At 27.9% G+C, this 12266-nt stretch overlaps 2 protein-coding genes across 4 annotated transcripts in view; both read right to left on the bottom strand.

The window, feature by feature from the left end:
* Positions 1-12266, bottom strand: part of LOC127072788 (FHF complex subunit HOOK interacting protein 2A-like) — a 158807-nt gene that overhangs the window by 18078 nt on the left and 128463 nt on the right. The window lies entirely within an intron of this gene.
* Positions 1-12266, bottom strand: part of LOC127072798 (hexokinase type 2) — a 23435-nt gene extending 11169 nt beyond the window's left edge. Inside the window, exon 1 of one of the 3 annotated variants that reach the window (XM_051013527.1) lies at positions 12066-12266. In XM_051013527.1, coding sequence (XP_050869484.1) covers positions 12066-12119 — 54 coding nt within the window. In that variant the 5' untranslated portion in view covers positions 12120-12266. Of the gene's footprint in view, positions 1-6954; positions 7159-8907; positions 9037-12065 lie in introns of those variants that run through there. The other 2 variants (XM_051013526.1, XM_051013529.1) reach the window with 2 other exon arrangements.

The following is a 12266-nucleotide window of genomic DNA, read 5'->3' as shown; positions in this document are numbered from 1 at the left end:
TTTTCATTTTTCATTTACATTAACGTTTTCCATTTTCGTTTTACTATGTTTTCGATCAGGATACAATTCTTGAATGAATTTTTGAAAATTAAAATATTGTAAATGAAATTTAAATCATCTCTCGATCGATTTGTAACAAATTGTTTTATATTTCGTATAAGGGAAAAAACATAGTCTAATCTTGCTATTATTGAATATGATTTTATCTATAATTTTGTCGATTAAAATATCTAATTTATTCTCGTGTAATATATATTCTAGTTAAATAATATTGACGTTAGATAATATAAATACTGAAGAAAAATTGTACGCTGTTAAACTTAAAGAGAGAATGCAAATTTTAGTTGAATTGGTAGAAGAGCTAAAACAAATGTTCGCTTTGTGATTTGCTATTATAATGAGTTTAGTTTTGTTGAAAGATCAATTGCTCTAGATCACGAACTTTGAACTGTTTTCTTCGTGACGATAAAAAGAAATAAATCAAAATGATGCATGTAAATACTTCCGAGAGATATCCTCTCTCTCTCTCATTTAATCGCAATCGACTTCAGAACTCTTCTTTTAAGTTGGCGAAATAAATAAAGATCAACTTTTTTGACCCATGAAATTATATGTAAGCCGGTGATTATGAAGATTGTCAGACTATAAGTCAAAAATTTTAAAATATTAACTCATTGCGTATTATAGCAATGTAACTTAAGTTGTAACAAACGTAAACAAGTTTTGAAAAAAAAAAACCGTAGTTCAAAGTAACGTTTTTATACGAAGCGATAATTTTTTCATTTAATGACATTTAGCTTAATCTTATTTTGACGTCTATGACAAATTAATCACTTATTATACTAGAAATCTTAAATTTTTGAGAAAGTAAATACTGTTAGATCATCGAATAGTAATTCAGTAAATACTATTACATCATCACTCATCAGATAATGATTCTGTTAATTTGTTAAATATCGTATAAATAATATTTATGTTGGACAGTATATTAAATAATTTATGATTAAATAATGTGCCTTTACAAAAATTCTGCTTTCTGAAAGTTAAATAATATCCTCAAGAAAAAAAAAAGAAACAAATAATTCAATGTTACATTCCACTTCACCTTCTCCACATATTATTATTATTATCATCTTTTTTTTTATATAGATAAATATCTCTTTCCTCTTTGAATTATTCATTAATTTTGAAAATGTTTAATCATTTCAGATATTAAAAGAATATATTTTATCACGCGCTGTTCTTATCATTTTACATTAGTATATAAATGAATTATTTTTCAATAATAAATATCAAAATATCGCTAAACGGAAAATATATTATTTACATCAAACTATTTTTATAATCATTGGCTTATATGTAAGTACTTAAATATCTCGTTCGAAATCGAGATTACATATAATCCAAACTCTTTCGTTCTTATTTAATACCTTAATGTTTACATATAAATATACTATCGTTGTATTCTTTTAGTTTCATACAACGAGAGTTTTATAAAACAATTCAAGGAGAATGTTGACTCATCGAGTCTTCGACGAAAAGCCGAGATAAACAAATTATCTAATGAAATTGCACTATTCTTTTTCCTCTTATCTGGTAAAGTTAAAGCTTTGTAATACATAGATAGAAGTTTAATTGTACGTATCTCGTTCGTATTATTGATACAGATATGTTACGGCATAATCGCCTATCAATATCAAGAAAAAATGACAAAGAGGAAGAGATAATTAAAGAAATTCTATTAAAAAAATAATATATCTTTTTTATCAAACGATACAATAAGTTAAAATCTCTCAAGGCAAATATAAACAAAAATTGATTGAAAAAACTATTAATTCTATATTTCGTATAATATAATATATATTATACATATAGATAGATCGAACAAGACATATTAATTATATTAATTATTAATCTTAAATTTAGTTAGTGTTTAAGTTGATTTAATTCACATATACTATATATACAATACTCTCTCTCTCTCTCTCTCTCTCTTTATACTTTTTATATACTATATTATACAATACATTAATAATTAACTTCATAGTAAAAAAATTGAATTTTTAAATAAAAATGCAATTTAAAAATATACAAATATGTGTGTATGTGTGTGTAACTTGAAAGTTACATGACGTAAAAGAGGGTTACCTAGTTTCTATATATGTATATCCTCTTTCTCCAAAAGTCAATAAGAAGTCACTCGCATCTACGTGCTATCTCTCACGAGTTTACAGAATCCATGGGAGGGAGAAAGAGAGAGAGAGAGAGAAATAGAAAGGTAACGTTTACGTATGTTTTCTGACGAAATTCTATAAGTCTGTTCAAATTCTATAATTCTGTAAGTTGTTTAGATCGAGACGAGTCAGACGATCTAAACAAATGCTTGTGATAAGGACATGATCTTATCAAAAACATATTCATAAATTTTATATTTTATATTATAACATTTTTCAGACAAGAAGTAATTTTTCAGAAAGAAACCCTAATAATTCCTACACACAGCAAAATAAGGAGCATTGCAATTGCAATTAAAAAATTTTTTATTGAACGACATAACAGTTATATGATTTACCCAACGATCACTATATTTTTGCAACATAATAAAAGTACGCTTATTACAACGCGTTATGATATATCAGTTAAAACGTAAGAGATCCAAAAATACGACTAAATAAGATAAATCGGACAGAAAAAAATGAAATTACAGGTAAATCTCGTTTACATATAACATGAACATTCCGTTTCATAGAAATACCGTGTTATATAAATCGCGTTATGCAAGACTCAGATTTAATAGAAAAGACGAGGCTTTAAATTCTTTTTCAAATTATATAAACAACATATATATATAGAAAAAAGAAATGTTTTGTTTCTATCTAATTCAAATAATTAATATAATTTAATATATAAACCACGAAATAAATGATAATATATATAAAGATTCCAATGATATCGTATTATAATATACGAAAGGTTAAATGTATATATGTATTTTTATAATATGTATTTAATATTATATATTGTATTATTATAATATGTATTTAAAATGTATATATGTATTTTTAAAGATATATCAAGTGGAGAAATAAAAATAATAATATCGATTAAAATAATTAATGATAATCGTAAATAATCAAGAAGGTCCCACTTTAATTTCACCAATATCAATTCGAGATAACGAAGATATAAATACTGTCTTTGACTGTACTGATATTGATAACACACGCGATTGGAAATAACAATAAACTTTAGTTCAATAACGAGTGCAAAAGAATCTGTAAGAGATAACTCATATATTTCTAATTAAGTTAAACAACCGTGTAAAATTTATAGAGTATTACAAAAAAAAAAAAGAAAGAAAGTATAGTATTGAGAAAAAAAAAGAAAACATTTGTAAACCTAATTGAATTGAAAGAACGAATGATATCTAACAATACTTGAAAAAAATTAAATATTTCAAAAAGAAGTTAAGTATATGAAAATTGAATATTATTAAATGTGTGAAAAAAAAAAGAAAAGAAAAGAAAAATAAGAAAAAAAAAAAAATACGTGAATCAAGTTGAAACTTGATGAAAATAACGAACGAGAAACACGAGATGTATATTCATTCGAAAAAAAAAGAAAAAGAAAAAGGAAAATAGATGAAAAAGGAACAAAAAAAGGAAAAAGAAGGGTCACTCATGCGGAAATCGTTGGCTATATTTTATCTTACGTTTTCTTCTCGTAACATATTTGATATGCTAATAACATTATGCATGTGCTTTTTGCTTTTCTTCGGTATTGTAATGCAAATATGTTTTATCGTTATATTGAAAGACTTAAGTTCTCTTTCAACGAGAATGTGAAGACATTTCGACGTTGACAAGGTCAACCCGACGAACTAATAAGTTGAAGTTGTTACTGGAAATTGTCGGGATACAACTTCTTTTTTTTTTTTTTTTATTTATTTAGTTTAAAAGGAGAAGTGAATTAAATGTTTGTGAGTCTTTACAAGTTTATTATCAAGTTCGAGACCTCTACGATACTTCGTTACATGTAGAGAATTATTACTCGGTCAAAGATGAAACTGACATTCGAGAAGTAACTAGCGATAAACCAGTGACATATGTTTTATGATCACTTTTGCTTAAACAAAATAACTCGTAATTTATTACAACGACAAGATAGAATAGAAATAAATAAAAGTAAAAATTGAAACGGAAATAAATATAGATAAGAAGAAAAAACTGAAGATAGTCATAAATAAACAGAAGTAGAATTACAAAATAACAACATCCCTGCTTGTACATATATATATATATATTATTATTTTATTAACAATTATTATTGTTTGTCATTAGTTATTAGTATTTATTATAGCGATCATTATTATTAGTTATTATTATTACCATTAGTTACTTAATCAATTTCATTATTAACATTATTAGTATTATTGGTTAATATCATTATACGTTATTAGTTAGGGAATGCAAAAAGCAAGGGATGCCAGATTTTAATCATTCTCATTCATATTACAACCGTATATTTTGCAATGACTATAGAGACAAATATTTTTAATCAATAGTAACTAAGGGTTTTTCTTTTTTTAAGTTCTGAAAAGATTCTCAGTCTATTTAAAAACGCATGCTCATGTAACACGGACGCAGAATTTTTTCGATTTTTGGATTTTCAAAAAAATATACTTTTGCTGAGGAAATTAAGTTTCAGTCCATCCGATATTAAAATTGTTCTCATCTCTGATTGCGTCACATGTTATAAAATAAAAAAGGTAAACTTATTCCCAATAATGATTAGATTTCTTTCCCATATCTTGATTCGAATGTTAGAAAGAAACCTAATACTCAAACTCAAACTTAGAAAATCACACAGTACTTTCTACCTTTTCCCTTATTAATATCAACCTACGATTCAACGAGACATCGGGGACGTAAGAAAATCTCCGATTATCCGAAAAAGAAAAAATGAAATAAATACTATTTCGTAATGTTTATGAATAAAAAATATCGGATTGGTCAATAAATAATATCAGAATTTTGAGTATTTCATACTATTATATATAAACGATATAATATATTATATTATTTACTGATATTGTAAACAATATATTTTATTATCAAAATATATATTTATTTTATCATATATTATATTATTTAGATATAAAAGCTGCAAATTTTCTAACACACACACACATATATATATATATATATATATATATATATATATATATATGACTTATTGGCCAATCCAATACATAATCAAATTCATTCGCTTGTCTTGTGATCGATACACTAAAAATACAACTTTCTATGTCGGTGAGACTAAATTTTCATCATTAGCTGAAGACTTTCCGTAGGTTCTGACGCAGCGATTTGTTCGCGTTGCATCACGTGCGTTCCTTACATGAGCGTGAACATGAGTAAACATATACGAGTATTGTACATACGTGTGAACATATATGTATTTACACGCATATATAAGGATACCCACTATCACATGACGCAAAAACGTTTTACCGTAGCGAACGCCCCTCGATTAATCGCGAATTTCTTTATAGACGATAACGCGACTCTGATTCGGATCGATTGGATACCACTAACGATTGACTTCTCTTTAACTCATTCAATTGATCTCTTTTATCAAGTACGTGTATTTGTTGTTAATAATAAAAAAAGAAAAAAAAAATTAAAAGAAAAATCATTGGACGTTCTTCGACACTTTTACGAAACTTTTTAATATTCAAAAATATTCGTAATATCGATTGAATATCATTAACGATTGACATATCTCGAATTCATTCAATTGATCTCTTTTATCGAGTACGTGTATTTGTTGTTAATGAAAAGAAAAGAAAAAAGAAAAAGTTCAATCATTCGAGGTTCTTCGATACTAATTCATATATTTTTAATATTCAAGAATATTTACCATATCGTTTGAATTCCACTAACGATTGATATCTCTTTAATTCATTCAATTGATCCTTTTTATCGAATGTATTTGTGTATTTGTTTTTAATAAAAATGTAAAATAAAGAAATTTATTCGACGTTCTTCTTAAATTGTTTCTTATAAAAAAGAAATTATCTCGAATTGTTTTATTATATTTCCTTTTTATTTTATTTTAAAGATACGATTAATGAAACGATGAATCGATACAACGTGATAGTAAAAAATTTATTATCTCATAAATGCGCGCACCTATTATGCTTTGTCTAAATTGTTAGAGAGAGAGAGAGAGAGAGAGGAAGATGTTAACGTTATAATTAATTAAATTGACGCGGTTAAAGCTTATTTGCATCTATACAACTACGTTCTACGTATCTAATAAACGTACGTGTACAAATACAATTTATGTGTATATATATATATATATATATATATATATATATATATATCACACGTAATTACTACATACGTACGTACTTAACGTACGCGTTGTTTTGTAATAAAATTACGTAACATTCAATCTATCTCTTCGTTTTAACACGGTTAACGTAGTATATATTTATGCGATGCCTTTATAGTTTACATAAATCATATACTACATTTCGTTTCATTTCCAAAAGTAATATATATTTTATAAAATGTTAACGTTATTGTATACGTTACAATCATATAAAATTCATGAAAAATCTAATTCATTAATACATACATACTTTATTACGTAGCGTTTAAATGAGATATGTATTGTTCTTCTTCTTTTTCCTTTTCATTTTCTTTTTCATTTTCTTTTTAAATACAAATTCTTGTCTTTTAAGCTTTAAACTGACCATGACGTTTCAAGATGATTTAAGGCTAGGAAGGATGATACCAATCATAAAATCATAATCAAATACTATCGCAATCGTTATCGCTCACGCGCAAGAGACGTCAATATACACTCGATGATGTCTCAATGATCCGACTTAATACAAGACGTCACTGTGAATGCTAATAAATGAGTATACGTTTAACTTACAAGTTTCTCTCTCCTCAAGCCTCTCATTTTCCTTATTCAATTGGTAAATCGTCAATGTAGAAAATAGCAGAGTCTTCGTCGGATATTTTTTTCACGTTGCACGAAATAAAAAGAGATGGACAAGAAAAAGAAAGAGAAAAAGGGAAAGAAAGTAATTTGGAAAAAACTTTGAAACGATCTTTACTCCAGATCGAATAAAAAAATTCACGTCACCAATACGAACGACGTATATATACTATTTACATCTACGTCGACAGAATTCTCGAGGCGAACCACCTCGTTCGTAAGATCGAGTGTCGTCAATGGCAATTCGACCAATAGGAAGTTGTCTTAGAGACATACGTCACTTAAATACGCCAATCGAAACGTTCAACTTTTTTTAATTTATGAATAAATTCAATTCTTTCTGTCGTATATCTTTGATATTATACTCTATATCTTGATATATATCTTTGATATTATATTATATCTGATATTATACTTAATTTCCTCTCTTATTACAATATAAAATTTGTAATACTAAGTTAATACCATCCTTTAATTTTATCGATCGATAATAGTTACTATTATTATTATTATTATTATTATTATTATTATTGTATATATATATTTTGGTATATATTATACGTAATAAGAAAAGTAAAAGAAAAAGAAAATTACATAGAAACTCTTTGGAGTAATATCGGTGTAATTAAATAGAAAGAATTAGACGTAGGATCTTTGACATATTTAAGAAAATTTGTTTTACTTTCCTTCGAACATCGCCGATAGAACGTGCGAATGTGCTACGATTAAATTTTTGAAAAATCTAATAGAAATTCGCGTAAGGCTTTGAAAGCACGGCTTTGATATTAGGATCACGGTCAGAATTTTTTTTATCGTACTTTCAAAGCAATTCGAATCACGAATCTGATTGATCTTTATCGTATGGAATAAAAATTTCCATTTAACTATTTGACATATACATCTGCATTTAAGTTAATAAAAGAGAGAGAGGAGAATTTCTTTTCTTTTTTTTTTTTTATGAAAGAAATTGTCTCGGGGTTAATTAAAACGGGGAAAAAAAGATTTCATTCTAATTAACGACCTACCTACCTGCCTGCCTGCCTACATATGTATATATCATCATCAACACGCGCATCGACTTGTAAATAAATTCATTTCAAACTTAAAGTATGTAGTTCATTGCCTTTTCGGGGATCGGAGGTACACACATTTCTTCGCTATCTTTGCAACACGGTCGTCGAACGATTACTTTAAGAGGCTGAAATCGTACGAACGTTTTGTCGATGAATTATTCTCAACATTTGACGAATCTCCGATATAGAAAATTTATTATAAAATCTATCGCGCATATTAATGTTGACACATTGATAGTTTCGTTTCTTTGATCATTGTATTGTATTTCATAATGCGATTAATTATGATTAATATCACGATATGATTAATGAGAAAATTTCTATGCAATTACCCAGCTTTCTCCGGGTGTATATTCCATAATACGACGTGTAAAAGAAATCGATGCTTAGTAAAAACGTCACAGACAAAGATATAATATTTCTAACATAGCGAAGTTCGTCGAGGATCGAGATCATCGATATTAATGGATTCATCGTTCTATTTTCTTTTTTTTTCTCTTTTTTTTTTTTTTTTAATTATTTTTAACCGTTTCCAATTTATCATCTTGAAGTCCGAAATTTGAAGAATCGAAGACAAATGAGATTAATAAAAGATAAACAAAAGAATAAAAAAAAGAAAAGATCACACGTCGAACATCCAAATCCACGAGTGCGTTTGATTTAATTAATTGTCGATCGTTTTGCATGATCGTTCCTTTTTTTTTTCTTTCCTTTTCTTTTTCTTATAGAATCACATCGCACAAAAATGATTGATATTCGATCGGATAAATTTGTCTTCTTAACATATAATAATCAAAATAATTTTAATCGTTACCTCGGCCGATTCTGTTAACGATGTCGTTAAAATATGATCTTCCGTTTCTAACGATAAATTCCTGTCACAAAACTTGCAAATTTTACTGAAAAACGACATCATCTTGGTCTTCATGATGTGAGTATCTCTTTGCAAATGAAACTTGTTTTAATAGAACGGAAACAAATAATCGACTGATCCAATAACATCCATCAACCGATCGGATAACAACGACGAACGAAATCGATCGACGATTAGATGAAAGTAAAGATATTAAAATTTTACGATCGAAATACGAAATCCATAATATTCTTCTTTAAAATATCATATTTGTTCAAGAAGATATATTCTATTTATTTATCATACGTAAACAATAATTTTCACTGACATTTTTTTTAGCGTGTTTTTAATTTTTCCACGTTGAAGATCGAATTTTCTTTTAATTGGTATCGTTATCACTTTCGGAGATCTTATCTTTTTTTTATCTTCGTCTCTTATTTAAAGAAGGAAAGAGAGATGCTTAAATTAAATAATCTCACGATGACGTTTCCTCTCACATCATCACTTTAATCTCTTTTTTTTCGTATGTATATACGTATATATGTACATATATATTTACATGTGCATGTATATGTCTGTATCTACGTATCTATGTACGTATGTATGCATATATCTAAGTAAGTATTTATATATACGTGTGCATGTATGTATATATTTATCTACGTATGTATAAACATATGACGTTCGATTTCGACGAGTCAAATAATATCTGGAAATAGAATAAGTCGAAAGGTATCGTATATCTTATCTAATCCGCGAATTTATCTTCAAGTTTTCAAATATCACTTAATCGTGTACTCTCTCTCTCTCTCTCTCTCTCTTTCTCTCTTTCTCTTTTCTCTCTCTTTCTCTTCGAAGGTAGATTTTCCTACTGAAAGGAAAAATAATTTTGTCCAATGAAATCGTTCGAACGATCGAACCATTGTATAATCTTCTTACATTGGTTTTTTTACGATCGTTAAGAGAATTCGCGATTATGATTTTAAGCCTTTGAAACATTAGCAATTATTTAACGATAACATTGATATCATTCATAAAACTATATAAAATATTGTTCCTTGGTTTCTTTCGTAAAAGAAAAAAAAAAAAAAAAAATAAATGCTTATCTTGGTGAAAACAAAAAATTATTAATCGTTCGTTTTAAAGATATGTTATAATAAAATCAAGTTTTATATCGTTCTCGTTTATTTACAAATGTAGTATGTCTTGTTAATTAATTTCCATTTTCGTTTATTTTCAATATTCTATGAAATCGAACGAAATAGAATATTTTAAGAATGCCTTTGTTTATAAAAAAAAAAGGAAATATTGTAACAATAAGGAGAAAGATATAATAATAATAAAACTACTACTTCGTAATTGTCGTCATGCTTTAAATAAGACATTCGAAATTAATTCAGGAAATCCTCGCTAGAGTGCATCAATATCGAGACAAAACGCGCCCGCTCTATTTTTATGATTTGAAAAGTTACGCGCATATGTACTTAGTTATTACGTCAATAAATAGACGTATTTGTTCTTTCGTTAAGCAAGTTTCATTCAAGTAAATCCATCGAACTTTTTTTCCTTTTCCCGTCATTATATATATATATATATTTATATACCTATAATCTTCCTTGGATAAGTTTACGACTATGCAGCGATAAGAAACTTTACAATTTAAAATCCTTTCAATTGGAGGTGACAATTGAAATTTGCTATAGAATATCTTTAAAATGACAACATTTTCTAGTCTGACATATTTCTCTCTCGATTATTTCTATTTATTAGTTCATTATCGTTATATCAATGCAAACAACGAATAAATTATCTTCTCGTGTTTCTTTCGCACATCGGAACGAGATGCAACGAAGTTGAGAAAATAAAACCAAGTTTAAACTATTAAGATAGGAAATATATTTCGTTATACTTTTATCGCTGTTAGAGAATCAGCACGTGCTCTAGATTGTTTTTAACGATAAAGAATAGCGAGCTATAACTGTTTTAGAAGGTTAACTTATGTAGAGACGACTAGTGATCGGATCGATACTGATTCTATTGACGATATTTAATTAATTCAATATCACAATACTTAATGAGAAATATAAATGCATATCTCATTAAAGTATCTTAACTTTCATAGAAGTATCAAAGGAGTATCAATATTTTTAATATCTACGAGTTAGATACTATTCGATATGGCATCATAATTTGCAGACTGATATCGATACTATTGATTTGTTATCAGTTTGATGACTAAAGACGATCGTTAAACTTTTCTTACATCGGTAAAGAATAAAATATAACAAATTTTAACTATTGTTTAATAAGAACAAAAATATTTCATAATATGAGATTATTTGAATGTGTCGTTGTTCGATCGACGCTATGTTATTAAAACATTAAAAATTTATAATCGATACAGTCACTTCCACGTTTCTATTCGTTCTGTTTCTCTCTCTTTCTCTCTCTCTCTCTCTCTCTCTCTCTTTCTTTCTCGTCACACATTCTATTGAACATACGTCAATAAATGAGAGACAAAAAAGAGATAAAAAATGTCACGTATTTTGGCGGATATCAGTGGACCGTAATATCGCAACTAATATCGTTTCGTAATCTATCGATCTTAAAACCGTACCTCTCTCTCTCTCTCTCTCTCTCTCTCTGTCTCTCCTTCTTTCCCACGAGAATACGTCATTACTCTCAATCAGCTGTTACTCAGCATCAAAAGCATGCGACATAAGAATCACGCGCTACTTTCCTAAAATCTTTAATCGGAGAAAGTTGTAATCGCGATATTTTAAACGAGTCGAATCGATTTAGAACAATCTTGTTCAAACCACGCAAGACGAAAGCTCAAAGTCAAACAATCGACCTTAAAAAGACTTTAATCATTGAAATCATATTCTACAGTCTATACGGTTCTATACGATCTAGAATTAACATAGATCCCTCGGGAATTGTATCTTTCGCATTTTCTAGATCGCTTCGTAACTACAAGGAGTGACTAACGTTCAATTAGCGAATAAACGAGTCGTTCTTAATTAATTAGATACTCTCCTTACTTATAACCTTACTCAGCTTATGCAACGGAGAAAGTCAAGGCCATTTTAAAGAGAGTTAAACGATATTAGACTCACCTTTTGATCTATATGCTCCCATTTCTCTCCCACGTTCCGAGATTCTTCCGTCATCTCCACCGTCTCTCAAGGTCGATATCGTCAGTTAGAAATCGTCTCGCGCAATCTGAATTTCCGCGAAACTTTTATTAAAGGAGTATAGAGATACGACGTGATCTTTTTTTTTAAGGGAGAGTATCTCGAGTACGTAACGATCGGTGA

Source organism: Vespula vulgaris, chromosome 2 (genome assembly GCF_905475345.1).
Source record: "Vespula vulgaris chromosome 2, iyVesVulg1.1, whole genome shotgun sequence".
NCBI classification, from domain to species: Eukaryota; Metazoa; Arthropoda; class Insecta; order Hymenoptera; family Vespidae; genus Vespula; species Vespula vulgaris.
Note: the sequence above shows the minus strand (reverse complement) of the source record. Positions and strands in the feature narration are given on the sequence as shown.